The 21,124-nt window shown below is 38.9% G+C and overlaps 1 protein-coding gene across 1 annotated transcript in view; it reads left to right on the forward strand.

The window, feature by feature from the left end:
* The first annotated feature begins 224 nt into the window (after positions 1 to 224).
* The window catches only part of LOC109487913 (1-phosphatidylinositol 4,5-bisphosphate phosphodiesterase beta-1-like), a 70,764-nt gene continuing 49,864 nt past the window's right edge, over positions 225 to 21,124 (forward strand). The window contains exons 1-11 of the mRNA XM_019792015.1: positions 225 to 258; positions 1,886 to 2,023; positions 5,011 to 5,090; positions 6,223 to 6,279; positions 7,461 to 7,545; positions 8,857 to 8,957; positions 9,969 to 10,132; positions 17,463 to 17,609; positions 18,733 to 18,884; positions 20,137 to 20,216; positions 20,409 to 20,418. Of these exons, the coding sequence (XP_019647574.1) occupies positions 229 to 258; positions 1,886 to 2,023; positions 5,011 to 5,090; positions 6,223 to 6,279; positions 7,461 to 7,545; positions 8,857 to 8,957; positions 9,969 to 10,132; positions 17,463 to 17,609; positions 18,733 to 18,884; positions 20,137 to 20,216; positions 20,409 to 20,418 (1,044 nt within the window). The 5' untranslated portion in view covers positions 225 to 228. The remainder of the gene's footprint in view (positions 259 to 1,885; positions 2,024 to 5,010; positions 5,091 to 6,222; positions 6,280 to 7,460; positions 7,546 to 8,856; positions 8,958 to 9,968; positions 10,133 to 17,462; positions 17,610 to 18,732; positions 18,885 to 20,136; positions 20,217 to 20,408; positions 20,419 to 21,124) is intronic.

Here is a 21,124-nt window from a genome sequence, read left to right on the forward strand (position 1 = left end):
TTCAAAACTTGTTCCTGCGTTCATGTACATTTTGTACCCACTCTGGTCCCTATGTGCATATCTGTAGTTGCTTTGTCCAGCCACAAATCTCACCTGCATGTTCAACCACTATTTGTCCAACCATGGAATGATAGTTGTTTTACAACAAAGTTGTTACATAAGAGTCATGCTTGCAATATAGGCCTACACAGTTCCAAGGATAACTACTAACGCTGTATGTTTTTTTGCATGCATAAGTACCTGGCAAATCTGCCCAAAGTGAGTATGTCTCACCTCGCTACATCTCTGACTGGCTTCTAGCAAGCAGTATGTAGAACACGATGTAGCAATGCAAGAGTACCTGATGTAGCAATGCAAGAGTATACAATGTAACAATGCAAGAGTACTGTAGCCTGCATGTCCAGCATGTATCAAATAACAAGGATGACAAGATGCGGATGCATTTTTGCTTCAGCGAGTTTAGTGAATGATCTAGATGAGAGTAGTATATATATACGCTGTCAACAGTGCATGGGCCACCTTGGTGACCAGACAACTTAATATTACACAATTAATAAGGATACACCCTCGGATAGTATAGAAACTCTCAGTCTTGGTAGTTTAGGATGAATTGCATTGTGTTACCAGCATGAGTTATAACTCTTCAATGTTTGCTTTTGTCTGTGTATAGGAAATGGAGGCATTTATATGCATTTCCTTTATTTTGAAACCTCTGAAAGTATTTGCCAGAAATATGTTTAGACACTATTCAAAAGCATGTTCAACAAACAAATCATGACCATAAAACTTGTGCACAAAGCCACAGAATATTATTTAATGCTTTGTCCAAAATACCTTCAGAATCTACTAATCTATGTTATTCATATGAATGCCTGGCTTATGCCAAAGAAAGTGTTATTGTTAATGCCAGCATCTAGTAATTATATTTCTGTCAATGCTAACTGTGGAGACAACAAAGCATGTCATAATGGACTGTGTTTAGTCTAATAGTGCATCTTTATACTTCCCAGTGTGTTCTACAATTATGCAAAACATGACAAAAAACTTTTGGTATCCCATCAAGAAATTACACATTCACAATTCACCTATCAACTTGTCCTGAATGATTTTAAAGTATGCCAACTTTTATGCATTCATCAAATGATTTTTATTGTCAGCAGAAGATACAACACAAAATGTAGTCTGATATACAAAAATTATATACAATTTATGGCTACTAAAACACAAAAGTTTGAACTAGGTAAGTAAAAAATGTCAGTTCTGATGCAATATGCAAAGTAAAACTTAAAACAGACATCATCGTCCCATCTGCATCAGACTGTAACCCTTAACCTTCTCCCTGATGCCTGATATGGTACCAATACAAACTTGTTGCCAGAAGGCTACCTTAGCAGGCTGAAGGTTAAGGATTATCAGATATTTCAGTCTTTAATTGTTCATTTTATGACAATATCAGAAACCAATTATTTACTATTGTATCCAAAATGCTCCCTTACTTTCCCGTTATTCTCTACCACAAGAACACAATTTTACTACTAAAATCAAAGAACCCACATATTATAGCAGAAGGGGGTAAATTTGTCTTCCACTGCCTCAAAAGCACATAGGCAGGTAGGCAGGCCTCAAAAGAAGAAGTCAAACCCAGCAAAACTAGTACCACGTATATGTTGTAGAATGTAGTATACTGTTAGACATAGCTTCTTATATCATTGAATTTTCTTTTTTTCATACATGTTTGTATCCTGGGTATCATCCATATTTTGGCTCAGTCCGCAAATCATTTTTTTCCGAGCGTTGGGAGCCAAAATCCGGTTGGTACTCAAAGTAACACGTTTGCCCTCAGGCATGTATTTGCAATAGATTTCTCATTATATTTCTCTTGCAGGACAAGCTAAAGGAGATGGTGCAGTTTGGCCCCCCGGACATCCCTGTGGAGAACAAGACAGTCACGGTGGTGTACGGGCCGGACATGGTCAATATCAGCTTCATCAACTTTGTCTCCAACTCCGAGGGCGTCGCTAAGGTCAGTCAAAAACTCACTGAGCTTAAAGTTAAAGTGTAGAGTTGTAAACAGAAGTAGTTTAAACTGCAATTTACAACACAAGGGATTGGACTTACTCAAATTTTATATTATATAGTTATTGTTAGTTTTCTTAATGAGTCATGAAAGTTGTTTCATGACTCATTAGGGCGTCGCTAAGGTCAGTTAGTTTTTTGCTTGGTTTGGTTGTACACCCACATGTATTTAGTGTCTTTATATTTCTTTGTTCTTTTCTTGTAAATAAAAGTGATACAGACCAAAAAAGGTAGTTGGCAACTGGCTTGAAGTTGAGTTGTTGTTAGTTTTCTTAATGAGTCCTGAAAGTCGTTAGGTTTGCTCACATTGACTTTGAAGTCATCTTTGTCTGTAACTCTGAGGGGGTTGCTAAGGTCAGTTGGAAACTGGCTTAAAGTAGTTATCGGTAATTTGCTTCATGGATGATGAACGTTGTTTTAATGATGAAGTTTAGACATCCGGGTTAACAATATTTAAAGACAATTCAATGTCTACTAAACTGGATAAGGTATGGAGATTACTTCTGGATATGTTTCAAGTGATGCTGGAGAAGAGCGATGGATGTCAGTCGAAACATCTGAAAGAACTTGACTTAATCTTTCCAGGAGTAAAGTTTGAATTGTCTTTGAATGATGAATGTTGTTTGGTAATACATACAATTTGGTGCTACGATAAAACAATGCTCTAGACCAGTTGACAGAAAAAAAATTGCATTGTTGCTTCACAGTGTCTTGTTTCAAGACTGTGAAGCAACAATTCAATGTTTGCAATTTTCCGTCTGATAACTGATCTAAAAGGTTGTAACTTTTGTAGAGTGCTTTGAGGACAATATTGGCAGGTTAATCAAACAAATGTCTTACATGCATGCAACAAGCGTCAACAATAGTCAGATAGCACAAAAACATAAACCACACAGGATTGCACTTAGCCAAGGGTCCACTTTGGAATTAGCAGGGGAGTCATTCATTGTGGACCAACTGACATGAATGAGAGAACACATGATGTGTTCTTCCTGGAACAAGCGCCATGGAGGCAGAGTGAATGATGCAAAGAGAGCCACTGATGCATGCCCCAGACATTTCTGCACTGTTTCAAGTACAGGCATGCGTGACAGTTACTACCGGTAAATGCACTTTGAAATTATGTCACTTCTCAGTCTGTACTTTCGCATGCACCAGATGTTAATTCAAAGTGAGGAGGAATGCTTGTGTGCTCTATTTATAACACACGCTTGTAAGATAAGAAAATGTGTGATTAGTGCACAGTACTGGTAATCCACAATAATTGACAATCAAAGGGAATCTGTGAGAGGTTTCACAGACCTGGTATCCACTTCAATGGACCTATACCATTATTACATCACAGTTTGTTTACCGCAATGAATGCCGGTCAATCGACTTTTATATTGTACAGGGGTGCGTAGCACGGTGTGTGTTTGTGTAGCCTTAGCCTAATATAAGGCTTTTAATACAGTACTACTTTCGTCTAATGTCACAACTAAATCACCCGTGCGGCATGTAATGCTGTGTCAACAAAACTAGACACAGTAAAAATCAGACATAACTGACTTTGAAAACTTTGAAATGATCTTTATTCTTTAACTGACCGTTCTAGAATGTTCTTTAGAACAGGTAAACAAACTGTGACGTAATAATGGTATAGGTCCATTGCGACTGTAAGACTTATAGAGGTTTTGCCATGATGATACTACTAGATGTATATGTCCATTGCTAACATTAGCCCTGAAGACTATTGGTTATAATACAGTCATGTATTTGTTGATGTGAAGTTGTTGGCAGTTGTTTTCCAATATGTTGCAGAAGATTTGAAATTCGTGTAATAATCATCCTCAGAGGAGCATGTGTTCAGATGACCCAGAATATCAACTTTCAATCAGGACAAAATTACTTACATGTACTTTTTGTCCTAAGGCTACACCAATTTAATTTGTTGGTTCTCGGATTTTTTCAGAAAAAATATGAAGCGACAGGGCGAAAAAAAATAAAATAAAAACAGATCTAGGCATCCTATTATAGCCCCAAATGCTACAATATGAGCCATGAAGTCAACAAAAAAGGCTGGGTTAAAAATTTGAAGTTATAAATTTTGAACTTTTTAATCTAAACCACTGCATTGATAGATGGAAAAAACTGTAACAACTAGGAAGAAAAGGAATTTCCTCAACTGTTGGGGGCAAAATATGAGCATTTTTTAGTTGATTCAGAACCAGAATCATTTTTTTTTTTCAAATCAGAAAAAAATGAAGAGGCGAATCCGAGAACCAACAAATTAAATTGGTGTGGCCTTACCATTAATTACTGAGTAATGTTTGTGTAAACACAAATGGCAAAAATGATACGATTACTGCAAAACCCTTGGTATTTAGAATATGTTCCTAAGGCTACACATAGAAACAGCAGATGGTTCTGAGATTTAAAAAAAAATTGAAGAAACAACAAATGACTGTTGTGCATCCAATATAACCATGACTTCTGAGGCTACATTTTTCTACCAGATAAAAGACAGCGAGTTATAATGAAAAATGTCATTGAAAGCTTACATTCATATGTGCTGTACTGCATTTTTAAATTTAATCTCCTACATTCAGTGTATTCCACCTGTGATGTAAGTAACAATCCTATTATTTGATAGCAATCTCCTATGAGCTCTGATCTCTGACCTCCACTCCTGAACTTTTGTGTTTTGACCATGGACCGGCAAGGATGTTGAGTATTGAATTATGATTTTGTTTTCAACGCATTGGACGCATGTTCACTGTATGTAATGTACTTTTGTTTTACTGTAAGTAACATTGTCCTATAACAAGCTGAGCCCCCTTAGAAAGCAGCCAGCGTAGGCTGAATGGGGTTACCCAGCCGCCTTAAGATAAATAAATAAATTTATAGATTAATAAATTGAGATTCACCTTGTGTTTTGTTTCTACCTGTCTGTAGTTATGGACAGACTCCCTGCTGAAGATAGCCACCAACGTCCTGGCTCTGAATGCCTCCCCCATGCAGAACCTCAAGAAAGTGTGAGTATATCGTATAAGGCCATGTTGATTTGATTATATGGATGACATCCGCGCGCGCATGAATTTTCGGCCGTTTCCAAAAAAAAAAAGTTTTCAATCATACTGTAAATCGTACAAAACAGTTGCAAAATGAGCAAAAATATACCATAAGTTACCAAAAAAAATTAATAAAAACTATACCTATGTCGTAGAATGCCAAAATCAAACGAAAAAAGACGAAATTGTAAAGAAATGAGATTATTCGCCAAACCATATTCTATGCCATTTGCTCAACCCTCATGACCACGTAGATTTCATAATGAAAACAACTTTTTTTTTTTTGCAAAACGTTTTTTTTATTCGCACGCGCGCATCAGTTTTGGGGCTCCCGGAGGATGTCATCCATATAATCAAATCAACATGGCCTAACTATAAGTGTGGCCAAGTCTGAACAACATGTAGATTTAGCAAATTATACAGCAAAAGACATCACGTTTTTGTGTCTAGTACTATCAAAATTAATTGATGAGCTCTCTCAATAATGATGTATTGTTATCAGACTTTCTGCATATAAAAAGTAAGAGAGGACGCTAATGATTCTTCTCATAACTTCATGTCGTAATGCTACCTCATTTCCACAAAGTTTGTATCCCATGAATGCTAGCAACTGTTACATTATTTAATCTATTAATATTTAGAGTATGTTGAAAAAGTGATGCATCCATAAAGTGTCCTTTTAATAATAATAGTTTAGGCCACACCAATTTAATTTCTTGGTTAATGGATTCGCCCGCTTCATTTTTTTCTGATTTGGAAATTAAGATAAAAATTCAGAATTAACTGAAAAATGCTCACATTTTGCCCTGAACAGTTGAAAACAGTCCTTTTCTTCCTAGTTGTTACAGTTATTCCATCTTTCAATGCAATGGTATCATTAAAAGTTCAAAATTCATTGTTTAAATTTTGAACCAGCCTGGTGTGTTGACTTCATGGCTCCTATCGTACCATTTTGGGCCATAATAGGATGCCTAGGCATGTTTTTATTTTTATTTTTTTTTCGCCCGCCCGCTCCATTATTTTTGTAGAAAAATCCGTTAACCAAGAAATTAAATTGGTGTGGCCTTAGTTTACCTTTTAATCAACACCATCCCAGGTATGCCAAGCTGATAGTCAAAGACCTAACTAAGGAGGGAAAGCTGCCTGTTAAAAAGTAAGTATTTCTGAAAACTAATTAATTCATAAGAACATGCTTTGGATGCATTGTATATGTGACAATTACCTTGTCTGGACTTTATTATCTATATGTCTTCAAGTAGGAGCAGGACCTGATCCAGTTGATGTTTTTTTAAGATGTTGTATTTAGTAATTGTTTATGTACTGTGTATTTGTTGTGTGTATTTTTATGTGTATCCAGGATTACCTGAAAAGCAGGCCAAATTGGCCTGAGCTGTAATTAATATTTAAAATAAATAAATGAATTGAATTGTGGTATGAGCCATGTATTTGCCATACTGTGGATTCAGTCCTAAAGCTAGCCGACAGCTTTCACACTGCAGTCATCCCTCAGTATTATAAAGACATCTGGAGCCACATAGTTCCAGTTTAGAACTGTGACAGGCTGAATAAGTTCTAAACAGGAACTATGCTGCTCCAGATGTCTTACTGAGGGACGACTGCCATATGCTAGATGTCTGTTAGCTTGAGAAATGAATAGATACTTGATACTTGATACTTTATTAGGATATCCATTAGTCGCAGAAATTTTTGTGCGACTAATCTTCCTGGATTCCGACAACACAAGACGAAACAATACAGACAACAGAGTCACAGACTTCACAATCATATAAAAATGACATTGGGAATCTACGTAACATACGCCACTAGACTTCTTCACAGTTTTCATCCTGCACATGCTTAACGCATTAAAATGACTCTAAGTTATAGTCATTTATTTGCTTTTACACATCAGATTCTACATCTATTCTGTACTGGGCCAAACCTCATATGGGGCATCCCGCCCAGGAACAATGCAGAGCAAGATCTCTTCTTTGTTTATTTCGATACCCTTAAGTCCATGAGGACTAATCTTCCAGGGTTCAAAACATATTTTTAATGAACATACTGACAACAAAATAAAAGAGAATGAACATACATAATCATCACAAATTATACACAGGTTAAACAAAATGATCATGACTTAACATAATATATACAATTTAACTTAATAATATATGTACAACTGGTGGATGGCCTTTTTGAATTGATGTGGACTGGTCAGTGTTTTGATACTGGGTGGCAGGGTGTTCCATAGATTAATGGTGCGATAGAGAAATGTTCGCTTTTTGCTGTTTGTTTTGTATCTCTAAGTTCAATATGGATCTATAATTTCAGTGTGATCAAGTTGTTCTCTACATCCAAAGAGGAGAGAAAGAGAGTGGAGGGAGCCCTGGCTTCCTGTGCTCTACCCACGGGGAAGGTGAGTACATCTTCTTCTTTCATTTGAGGCAGCCTCCTTCAACTAGCTGAAGATTCTGCTGCCTTTTGTGGCTAGTACGCGATGGGGTTCGCCAGGCCTCCATCCGGGTGATTTGTAGTGAATCACCAACTCCCAGACAGTATTAGTTTTGTACCATCGCACACCGGGGCATGCCCCTACTCTTTTTCGAAAGGAGTGGTGGTTTTTTTTACGTGCGCGGGGTATGACTCTTCCCAAACACGGGACCTCCATTTAACGTCCTATCCGAGGGACGTCCCTAACCGAGGCTAGGTACTCATTTTCACCCGAGTAAAGTGAGGTAAGTCGTGTAAAGTGCCTTTCCCAAGGGCGCAAGATCGGTGACGTGGGTGGGGATCGAACCCAGGACCTCTAGGTCCTGAGCCGAAAGCGCTACCGCTGCGCCACACGACCCCACATAATGCATGGAATACAGTCAAACCTGCACAAGAAGGCCACCCAGGAGACCGAGGTAAAGGGGCCTTCTTGGACAGGTTGCTTAATGCTTGTGTCATGAATAAGGACACTCAACAGTCTTAATCTGCGAAGGACTAGATTGTGACCGGTGCAATGGCCAAGTGGGAAGAGTGCTCACCTTGCATTGGGCAGGTCGTGAGTTCGATCCCCGGCCGAGTCAAACCAAAGACTTTAAAAATGGTACATACTTCTTTCTCTGCTTAGCACTCAGCATTTGGGAAAGAGTATGGGAGTTAAACACACACCACTACCAGCGGAAAAGCCCCCCGCTGTAGTGATTGTTGTGTGGCCCAGGGCTATTGAAAATGGAGATGGGCGCCGCCCTATGCATCACTAAACGCGGGGAGGCACTTTAACTGTAACTACCAAGGGTGATGGAAAAAACATTTAAGACGTGGAAAGGCGGTTGTCATGGCTAGTTGGACGGCTAGAAGAGCCCCCTAATTCTAAATGATTATGTCAAAGTAGCTTAATTAACAAAGTGCAGTGTTTTATGTCTGTCCTATGGTAGTACAGATAGAAGTGAAATTTACATCCTTTTTTGTTTAGCCATGTTCCCTCTCTTTTCCAGAATGACATTATCAACGTGGAAAAGTTCTTCTTTGAGGACTTTGTCACAGTAGCCAGTATAACTGCCCTTTGGCACAACACACCAGTTTCTGTATCAGATCTGTATAGCCAATATAGCCGCCCTTCAGCATAACAAACCAGCTTGTCCATAGGGTCAAGCTTATCCATGACTGTCCTATGGTAGTACAGATAGAAGTGCTTAATATACATCCTTTTTTGTTTAGCCATGTTCCCTCTCTTTTCCAGAATGACATTATCAACGTGGAAAAGTTCTTCTTTGAGGACTTTGTCACAATTGTGAGGAAGGTTTGCCCTCGACCAGAGCTGGACAAGGTGTTTGCAGAAGTGTGAGTGTTTCTTCTGTATCTCTATAGCCGTTATAACTGCCCTTCTGCGTAACACACCAGCTTCTGTATCTGTATCTGGATAGCCAGTATAACTGCCCTTCAGCATAACAAACCAGTTTCTGTATCAGATCTGTATAGCCAATATAGCCGCCCTTCAGCATAACAAACCAGCTTGTGGCACGACAGTAGCTATTATATTACACTGAATGAACTGTTGCACCTAATTTTTGCATGTCTAACTGTAAGAGTCATTTAAAGCTGTCTAATGATGATGCACATACTCTGTTTGGTTGTGGCAAAGGGATTCAACATATTTGAGGAAATTAACACATTCCCTCCACAGACTAAGGTTGCTTAGGAGACCTAAGCAGATTAAAGCTTCAGAATCTCCATCTTAATGTAATGAATCTCGTCATGTCACGTTGAGTTAGCCGTGGTACTGAATTTCAAACCAAGTAGATATGAACCCGTGCTGTAGCAGACACCCTGAGGTGTTGGGTTACATTAGCAAGTGGCAGGAGGGTGATATTGGAGGGCTTTTTATATATATTAATGTGTTTGAGTAAGAATAACAGAACAGAAGTTTGTTAGGCTAGACCATATGAAGGTAGTGTTGCCTTTTTAGTATAATAAGGCCATACCAATTCAATTTCTTTTCCGCGTAATTTTTTCCTGATTTAGAAAAAAAAAATTTTAGCCTCTGAATCAACTCTGAAATGCTCATATTTTGGCCCCAACAGTTGAAGGAAGTCCCTTCTCTTCAGAGTTGTAACAGTTTTCCATCTATCTGTGCATTTAGGCAGGTAGGCAGGGTGCATTGGTTTGATTAAAAGATTGAAATTCAGTGTTTGAACTACAAACAAGCCTGGTATGTTGACTACATGGCTCCTATCATAGCATTTCAGGCTATCATAGAATGCCTACTGGTAGATCTGTTTTTAATATTCCCTTCTGAAATAATCTGAGAATCAAAGTACACTTAAATTGATAAATTTTCATGTTGTTATTCAGGGGTACCAAGAAGCCATACCTCACCATGGAACAAGTTGTTGATTTTCTGAACAAGGGCCAGCGCGACCCTCGACTCAACGAAATTCTCTACCCTTACGCTGACAACAAGAAGGCCCTCGACATCATCAGCAGATATGAACCAAACAAGTCGTATGCAAACAAAGGTATGCTAGCAGTGTGTGTTTTCCTTACGTTTACCTTTGCAGTCAAACACATAAGGTCAATGACCTGGACCACACTGCTGTCACTATAGTAACTTGAGTGGCAGCAGATTCCCTGTGGTTTCACAGTGCCTCAATCTTTATTTTAATAGTTGTGGAGAGAGAGCTTTCATCTCAACCCAAGTTATTTACAGAACATTGAAGTTTGTGTTACGAACATGTCTATATGCTTTTGTTTGTTGNGATAGAAGTGCTTAATATACATCCTTTTTTGTTTAGCCATGTTCCCTCTCTTTTCCAGAATGACATTATCAACGTGGAAAAGTTCTTCTTTGAGGACTTTGTCACAATTGTGAGGAAGGTTTGCCCTCGACCAGAGCTGGACAAGGTGTTTGCGGAAGTGTGAGTGTTGCCTCTGTATCTCTATAGCCGTTATAACTGCCCTTCGGCGTAACACACCAGCTTCTGTATCTGTATCTGTATAGCCAGTATAACTGCCCTTCGGCATAACACACCAGTGTTTCTGTATCAGATCTGTATAGCCGATATAACCGCCCTTCAGCATAACAAACCAGCTTGTAGGACGGCAGTAGCTATTATATTACACTTAACGAAGTGTTGCACCTAATTTTTGCATGTCTAACTGTAAGAGTCATTTAAAGCTGTCTAATGATGATGCACGTACTCTGTTTGGTTGTGGCAAAGGGATTCAACATATTTGAGGAAATTAACACATTCCCTCCACAGACTAAGGTTGCTCAGGAGACCTAAGCAGATTAAAGCTTCAGAATCTCCATCTTAAGGCCACACCAATTTAATTTGTTGGTTCTCGGATTCGCCTCTTCGTTTTTTTCTGATTTGCAAAAAAATCTGAATCAACTGAAAAATGCTCATGTTTTGCCCCCAACAGTTGAGGAAAGTCCTTTTCTTCCTAGTTGTTACAGTTTTCCCATCTATCATTGCAGTGGTTTGATTAAAAGTTCAAAATTCAATGTTTAAATTTTAACCCAGCCTTTTGTGTTGACTTCATGGCTCATTCCATAGCATTTAAGCCTATAATAGGATGCCTAGACCTGTTTTTATTTTTATTTTTTTCGCCCTGTCGCTTCTTATTTTTTCTGAAAAAATCCGAGAACCAACAAATTAAATTGGTGTGGCCTTAGGAGACCTAAGCAGATTAAAGCTTCAGAATCTCCATCTATGTAATGAATCTCGTCATGTCACGTTGAGTTAGCCGTGATACTGAATTTCAAACCAAGTAGATATGAACCCGTGCTGTAGCAGACACCCTGAGGTGTTGGGTTACATTAGCAAGTGGCAGGAGGGTGATATTGGAGGGCTTTTTATATATATTAATGTGTTTGAGTAAGAATAACAGAACAGAAGTTTGTTAGGCTAGACCATATGAAGGTAGTAAACATTATGCATTTGCTTTGCAAGTGTTGCCTTTTTAGTATAATAAGGCCACACCAATTCTATTTCTTGCCTGCTTAATTTTTTCCTGATTTAGAAAAAAAATTCAGCCTCTGAATCAACTCTGAAATGCTCATATTTTGGCCCCAACATGAATTGAAGGAAGTCCCTTCTCTTCAGAGTTGTAACAGTTTTCCGTCTATCTGTGCATTGGTTTGAATAAAAGATTGAAATTCAGTGTGTGAACTACAAACAAGCCTGGTATGTTGATTACATGGCTCCTATCATAGCATTTCAGGCTATCATAGAATGTCTACTGGTAGATCTGTTTTTAATATTCCCTTTTTTTTCACTGTCGCTTCATATTTTTTCTGAAATAATCTGAGAATCAAAGTACACTTAAATTGATAAATTTTCATGTTGTTATTCAGGGGTACCAAGAAGCCATACCTCACCATGGAACAAGTTGTTGATTTTCTGAACAAGGGTCAGCGCGACCCTCGACTCAACGAAATTCTCTACCCTTACGCCGACAACAAGAAGGCCCTCGACATCATCAGCAGATATGAACCAAACAAGTCGTATGCAAACAAAGGTATGCTAGCAGTGTGTGTTTTCCTTACGTTTACCTTTGCAGTCAAACACATAAGGTCAATGACCTGGACCACACTGCTGTCACTATAGTAACTTGAGTGGCAGCAGATACCCTGTGGTTTCACAGTGCCTCAATCTTTATTTTAATAGTTGTGGAGAGAGAGCTTTTATCTCAACCCAAGTTATTTACAGAACGTTGAAGTTTGTGTTACGAACATGTCTATATGCTTTTGTTTGTGTTCTTATGAAGGTGTGGTCACTTCTCTATAATATAGTAATATATCCCTAAGTTAGTCTTTTTTTAATCTCCCTTTGTAAGAAACAAGTTATGCACAGAAATGACAGTGTTAGAACATGCCAACAAGGCTTCTATTTACCTGACTGTTATATTTGCACAACTATTGTATATACTTTGTTATGTAGAAATAAAGGATTTAAAAAAAAAACTAGAAAGGCCGACATTTGCTTTGGAGCAAATACAGCAATGGCTTCACCACATTTTACGACATGGCAGGGAAAGAATGAGAAACACAAGGGAAAACAATGCTTTACATTGATATAACTATAGTATGAAGTAACATACAACTAAGACTACAACAGTTGGATAGCTATTCCCTACATTATTGGTTAGGATTTTTAATTGCATAATGCAAACTGTTGATTTTCAAGAAAAAAAGAATCGTTCATGCCCCGCATTCCAATGCTGGAGCAGGAAAGCTTAAAATACCTACCAAAACACTTGAATACAGACATACTGTCAGTATGGAATGGCTCTGTGCAGGTATTAATTAAGTTAAGCCTGTTAAATTCCAACAGCCAATCAGCAAGGAGAATAGAGGAAAGCTGCATGCCTATTGGTTGATGCCCTGCATTCCATTGTGATGACTCATGCCCAAATCTGGTAACACTGCACACTAACTCAGTAATACATTTGCTATAACACAGCCAAAAAACTCAAATAAAACCATTCTAAAAGCCTGTATCACAAAAATTAAAAAAAACGCCTGGGGGTATTTGCCTACTGTACCTCCATACCAAATTTCAGGTCCTTAGGCCCCCAAATGAAGAAGCTGAATCCATTTAAAGAAATGGCAGGAGGAGAAGAAGAAGGAGGAGAATCATGAGAAAAAGCAATATGGTTTCACCACTTTGTGGTGAACCCATAAAAAAGATACCCTGTGGTGTTGGATCACATTAGGTAGCTAGTGGGGCGACAGAGTTGGAGAGTAAGAATAAACAGAGCAGGAGTTAGGCTAGACCATTTTAAGCATTAAACATTTTGCATTATTGTGCTTTCAAATATTACCTTTCTAGATCCCTCTTTCCACCAAAATCAGACAAAAGCTAGCCCTTAGTCTTTTGCTAGCTGCACAATCAATTAATAAATTTAGAAAAATAACATTTGTATGTAACAAGCTTTTCTTAAACCTCAGGTTGTGGAAATTATATTTTAATGGCGATCAACCTCCAACACCTCAAGTGTGCTGATCCCAAACAGGATACAAATCATATGCTTACTAAAATTTAATAGTTGTTAGGAACCTCACCATAAGTAATACTAATGAGTTTACTGCCCTGTGCAAGATTTTCTTAAACCTCAGATTCTGGAAATTATATTCAATGGCTATCAACCTCCAACACCATCCTCAAGCATGCTGAAGTAGGTCACAAATGATATGCTTAGTTGCTAGGAACCTTGCCATAAGTAATACTAATGAGTTTACTGCCCTGTGCAAGATTTTCTTAAACCTCAGATTCTGGAAATTATATTTTAATGGCTATCAACCTCCAACACCATCCTCAAGCATGCTGAAATAGGTTACAAATGATATGCTTAGTTGCTAGGAACCTTGCCATAAGGCCACACCAATTTAATTTCTTGGTTAACGGATTTTTCTAGAAAAATAATAGAGCGGGCGGGCGAAAAAAAATAAAAATAAAAACAAGCCTAGGCATCCTATTATGGCCCAAAATGGTACGATAGGAGCCATGAAGTCAACACACCAGGCTGGTTCAATATTTAAACAATGAATTTTGAACTTTTAATGATACCATTGCATTGAAAGATGGAATAACTGTAACAACTAGGATGAAAACGTCTGTTTTCAACTGTTCAGGGCAAAAAATATAAGCATTTTGCAGTTGATTCTGGATTTTTATTTTTATTTGTAAATCAGAAAAAAATGAAGCGGCGAATCCGTTAACCAAGAAATTAAAATGGTGTGGCCTAAGTAATACTAATGAGTTTACTGCCCCTCGCCTGCCCTCCAGAGTGTTATTGACATCATTATGTCAGTTATCTGGCCATATTCAGATCAATCCAAGTGAGTGTCACAGTGAATAAATGACTGGACAGAGAAGCCGATATGTAGTCAGGGCACGCCCTAGTGTTTTCATTTCAAGACTCGCCTTACTCTGTCGAGTGGCTGTCATCAGCACAGTATTTTTATTGCATTGATTTATGTGCATTTGAACGGTACATTTTTTTTAACGTCCTACCTTTTTTATGTGAATATGACTTGGAGAAACTTTTTTTATATATGTTTTTTTCAGTGAAATATTGCAGGTGTTAAAATTTAGCAAGAAATCTAGAATTAAAGAAATTCTAAGTTTTTTCTGTTAAAGATTTTCCAGTTTTAATTTCTCACAGTTAAGCCTAAAGAGTTAAGCCTAATAGTATGATCTTAACAACACAATTTTGGTTTTAATTTGAATGGAAAGTATGGGATTCTTTTCAGACTATTTCTCTGAAAGCCAGTGCTCGAAATATGTCATTCCATTAAAGCTACAACATGTACTCCCTTCCTGATCCAAATACTAGATGGTATGCAGAACTTAAAATGTAGATTGCCACTAGCAAGGCTGTGGTGCATTCAACCTGGTTATGCTTTGACAAGGTATTTAGGTCTAATGTACTTTGGGTCATTTTAGTTCTAGGTACTATACTTTAGTAGGGACTTTCAATCGGTTATTTCTTGCATTTGTCCCAGATACATAATGTATATATGGTAACAAAAGTCACTTGTGAATCCGTGATGGCTGGAATAAGGAAGATTGTTCGTTGAGAGCAAATATCTTTTTATAAAAGAAGTACCCCCATCATATAGGACTCAAAATGATTCTTAATAAGAAAACAATTGACAGTTTAAAAAGCATCATGAACCTTCCTGCCCAAATCTGCATACAGGTTAGGCCACACCAATTTAATTTGTTGGTTCTCGGATTCGCCTCTTCGTTTTTTTCTGATTTGCAAAAAAAATAAATTTGATTCTGGTCCTGAATCAACTGAAAAATGCTCATATTTTGCCCCCAACAGTTGAGGAAAGTCCTTTTCTTCCTACTTGTTACAGTTTTCCCATCTATCATTGCAGTGATTTGATTAAAAGTTCAAAATTCAATGTTTAAATTTTAACCCAGCCTTTTGTGTTGACTTCATGGCTCATTTTGTAGCATTTAAGCCTATAATAGGATGCCTAGACCTGTTTTTATTTTTATTTTTTTTCGCCCTGTCGCTTCATGTTTTTTCTGACAAAATCCGAGAACCAACAAATTAAATTGGTGTGGCCTAAGAAAACAATTGACAGTTTAAAAAGCACCATGAACCCTCCTGCCCAAATCTGCATACAGGTTACGTGAGATGTCAGTATTAGGTTACTGTATGAATGTCAAAAATGTCTTTCATCCCAAGGACTTGAACAAGATATACCCATATGCATAATTGTGACAACCCATGTATAAGGCTATGAATATAAGAATAATTGATAAAACAATATAATGTAGATAATTATTCTATTGTGAGTAGGCAAGTATGGATTCATTCTATAGTCACTCTTTGCTTCACAAACCATGACAATCAAGTTGAAGGCTTATTAGTCACTTGACTGTTGTATCCTGCCACTGAGCTCTACGATGTGCAGAGTGGTTGGAAATCAATGAAATCAGATCCTTGCAACACGGAATTAGCACTTAGTATTCAAGACACTGTATCTTGATGTAATCTCTCCCTCACCAATTGAAAGTTATCGGGGTTTCAATTTTGCATGTTTTGCTTCCTCGTAATGAGATTGTGCCACTCAATCTCATTACTCGACGGTGCAGCGCAGTGGTAGCGCCTGCCTCATGCAGGGTCATTGGATCCTATCAATTTGCATTTTATTCTGAGATTAGATCAAAAGACATCGATTGACATAAGATTAGACGGTAACCTGTCACAACTGGAGCGAAGGAACCGAACCCATCTGTTTCTCACTGTATATATTGTGTCATGCAATCATACAAAGGGCTTTAATTGTATTATATCCAGTCAGTGGAATACTGTTTCTAAGTCAGCATGTTCACAATCAAAATATGTGCCTTTTATTTATGATTGTGCAAATTTCTGTGTTGTAGAATTTGATAAAATCTACTTCATATAGTACTAAAAATATGCTATTAGTAATAGTATAGTATAGTATTACTATTCTATTACTATAGTATTACTATAGTATAGTATTACTATCCAGCAAATTCAAAATTAATCTCCTGAAACATGAAATTGTGATGCCCAATCATGGCAGTGCAGGGCTTGAAATTCTTTTTTCTGCACACATGCCCTGGTGCAGGCAACTGCACCAGATACTGCCTGATCCTAACCCTAACCTATTGAGGCATAGAATATCAGGCACATTTCTGGGTAAAATACCACGCTGGACAAGTCCACACCACAAATCTTAGAGCTGGCAATCTTTTTTTTTACCCCTGACCTTTGCTCCTTGACCCTGCCAGGTCACCTGTCGGTGGACAGGCTCTACCGTTATCTGATGAGTGACGAGAACACCATGGTCGACCTGGTCAAGTTCGACCTGAGCGACGACATAACGCAAAAAAATACTTTGTTGAGCCCTGAAAAATAATTGTATTATTAATGCTAATATCCGTTTTAAACCCTGACCTTTGCTCCTTGACCCTGCCAGGTCACCTGTCGGTGGACGGACTCTACCGTTATCTGATGAGTGATGATTTTGAATCACCCATGGTCGACCCGGTCAAGTTCGACCTGAGCGACGACATGACGCAAAAAAAATATTTTTATCCCTCCAAATATATTGTTTGGAATTCTCCATTTTTGATCCCTGACCCTTGCTCCTTGACCCTGCCAGGTCACCTGTCGGTGGACGGGCTCTACCGTTACCTGATGAGTGATGAGAACACCATGGTGGACCCGGTCAAGTTCGACCTGAGCGACGACATGACGCAAAAAAATACTTTGTTGAGCCCTGCAAAATAATTGTATTATTAATGGTAATACCCGTTTTAAACCCTGACCTTTGCTCCTTGACCCTGCCAGGTCACCTGTCGGTGGACGGGCTGTACCGTTATCTGATGAGTGATGAGAACACCATGGTCGACCCGGTCAAGTTCGACCTGAGCGACGACATGACGCAGTCCCTGAGCCACTACTTCATCAACTCCTCCCACAACACATACCTCACAGGTGGGGACATTGTTTATAGCACATCAGGCCATGTTGATTTGATTATATGGATGACATCCTCCGGGAGCTCCAAAACTGATGCGCGCGTGCGAATAAAAAAAAAATTTGCAAAAAAAAAGTTAACTTTTCTATTATGAAATCTATGTGGTCATGAGGGTTGAGCAAATGGCACAGAATATGGTTTGGCGAATAATCTAGTCTTCAAGTTCATTTCTTTACAATTTCGTCTTTTTTCGTTTGATTTTGGCATTCTACGACATTGGTATAGTTTTTATTAATTTTTTTGTAACTTATGGTATATTTTTGCTCATTTTGCATCTGTTTTGTACGATTTACAGTATGGTTGAAAACTTCTTTTTTTTTGGAAACGGCTGAAAATTCATGCGCGCGCGGATGTCATCCATATAATCAAATCAACATGGCCTCATGTGCAATTCTGAACCTTATTCCAACACAAAATACAAAGGTACACAAGGATCAAATTTTCACTGTTGCCTTCATCAGGATTAGAAATGGCCGATCAAAATCCTAAACAGTTATAGACACTAGACTTTACAGATACAGAACATTTTTTATTTATCTATCTATTGAGATTTGCTACATTTGAGGAAGGATTGACATTACACAATTTCCATAATGAAAAGAGATTGTAAGGTTTGAACCACTCACACTGGGAAGGAAGGACCCCTGCACTCCTCAAACACAGGGCGTCCAGCTTTCCATCCTATCTGAAAAGACGTCCCAAGCCAAAGCTACATGTAGTTACGCACCAAACCCTATATACAGACCACACAACAGTGGCCCAATGGCTACAGAAACAGGGATGGGTGCTGACCTATGCACCATATATAGGTGCATGTGGTGCATAGGGTGGCACCCATCCCTGTTTCTGGGCCTTAGCTTCTGACTTTGCATTTACCTTTTGCATCAGGCCACCAGTTCACAGGGAAGGTGTCCGTGAAGATCTACAGACACCACAGTGTGGCCCAATGTACCTATGTGTACAAACATTACAACAGTGGCCCAATGGCTGCAGAAACAGGGACGGGTGCCGCCCTGTGCACCATACATAGTTGCATGAAAGACCCGCAACTTCTCATTTTGAATTTATCTCTTGCATCAGGCCACCAGTTCACGGGGAAGGCGTCCGTGGAGATCTACAGACAGGCCCTGCTGGCCGGCTGCCGATGTGTGGAGCTGGACTGCTGGGACGGAAACGACAACGAACCCATCATCACTCACGGCTACACCATGTGCACAGACGTGCTCTTTAAGGTGGATTTACTTTTGGTTGTTTGTTCTTCTTCTTGTTTCTTTCATTTGGAAGCAGCCGTCTTCAACCAGCTGATGATTCTGCTGCCTTTTGTGGCTAATGCGAGATCATGGGGTTCGCCTGGCCTCCATCCAGGAAAGTCGTGTCAAGTGCCTTTCCCAAGGGTACAAGATCGGTGACATGGCAGGGTATGAACCTGGGACGCTCTGCCGTCACACCACACGACCCCACAGTTTGCCTTCTTGATGGAAAACATAATTGTTCTTGTTTATTCGTGAAACTCTTGCAGTGGTTTTACGTTACCTGTTTAGAAAACAAGAACCCATCATCACTCACGGCTACACCATGTGCACAGACGTGCTCTTTAAGGTGGATTTATTTATTTATCGGTTTGGCTCTTTGACCCTCACAGCCAGGGCAGGTAAACTAGCCAGTGGCTATTACAAAGAACATAACAGCAACATATAAGGTGGCTTAACAATCTACAAAAGTATTACATCATTCTTTGAAATAAAAACTTTAATCTCAGACTAATACACTACAGGTGGATCTGTTTGTTTGTGTATGGCCATGTTTTTGTTCTGTTTCTTCTTCTTCTCCAAATACGTAAGGTCAGTGATCTCGACCAGACATCTGTCACCATGGTAACTGGTACTGTTGCAGATGCCCTGTGGTGTTGAGGTACATTATGTAGCAAGTGGCAGGACAGAGTTGGAGGACTGGCCACCGCGAAAGCCACGAAAACAAAACCATAAAACCACCACAAAAGCTTTACGGTTTACAGTTACAATGTATGTAGCTTGTTAGTAGGGACTCCATAAAGATACATATCTAGACCTTAGTCCCTCCATTGAGGAGCAAATGATATATAATAAGATGCACAATTGGTAGATAAAAGTGAAATTGCTATACTGTACATTAAAGAATCTCCATGACATTGGTGTAAATAACTAGCAGGTACAAAACTGTGTACTGTATATGCTGCATGGAAGGAAAGAAAGGGTGGATCTGTCCTTGGCGCTGAACATTGCCATCCTTTGGCTTAAGTTATTTTTTGAATGACTTTACTGGACAGGATAGCCATTCATGGATGCTATAAGTTTAAGACAGAGCTGTGCACTGCTCAGTGCTTCTGCTCAGTTGTCATTCCTACCTACATGTAAGATAATGCCAAGTCTCAAGTAAGATTTTAGTTCTTAGTTTAGAACGTAAACTGCGCTGTGGTCTGACCAACTATGAACTGTGCACCTCCAGGATGTTGTGGAGGCCATTGCAGAAAGTGCATTCAAAACCTCCGATTGGCCAATCATCCTGTCATTCGAGAACCATTGCAGGTGAGTCTAAACCATTTGCTCAGAGAAATTCAAGCATTGCTTGAAAGGATGTGTACATCATGTAGACTTAAATGCATGCTATAACTGTACACGAGGGGGAAAGTGCTTACCAACAAGCTTTCGTCCATTTCTCTGGACCGTCTGAAGTTGCTACGACCCAAAGCTTAAGTCACTTTGATGTGACGTCAGCAGCTGGTCGAAGGTACATATTCCAGACTCGAGGGGAATTTTGCAAAAAGGGAACTGCCATCAAGACCTCTCAAGCCCAGGTTCTAATGGCTTAACAGATCTGCATCGAGGGTTTTGAAACCATTTTGAGATCACCTGAACAGTACTGAACAGTACAAGTGTTTTTCAGTTCGGACAGTTACCTACAAGGAGAGAACTGTCTGAACTGAAAAACACTGTTCAGGTGATCTCAAAAATGGTTTTGAAACCCTTGATGCAGATCTGTTAAGGATGAACACATAAATGTCATATGATAAGGATATGTACTAGAAGTTAACTACAGTACTATTACTAACAGTAAAGGATGTGAAGTCTCTTGATACATTGACATAGTAATATTATAATAAAAAAAAATTTTTTTAAGATGTAGAATGTAAAAAATGTTGGTGCTACATGTATGTAAAAAAGGTAGTCCCATAGCCTTTTTCAGGCCATAGAGACAGTAGGTTGTTGATCCACTGTGTCTAGGACAAAGTATTGGAAGGCAGAGCCCATCCCTCTCCTTCCACCGCCTCCCCAACGGCTGTCAAGTACCCATTTTATACCTGGGTGGAGTGAGGAAAGTTGTGTTGTTAAGTGTCTTTACCAAGGACACCACATCTGCCCATGAATGCAAGGAATCAAACCCGTGACCTCTAGATCTCGTGTTCACTATATATATATATATATATATAGTAGAG

This window comes from Branchiostoma belcheri, unplaced genomic scaffold, assembly GCF_001625305.1.
Source record: "Branchiostoma belcheri isolate BF01 breed outbred unplaced genomic scaffold, Haploidv18h27 scaffold90, whole genome shotgun sequence".
NCBI lineage: Eukaryota > Metazoa > Chordata > Leptocardii > Amphioxiformes > Branchiostomatidae > Branchiostoma > Branchiostoma belcheri.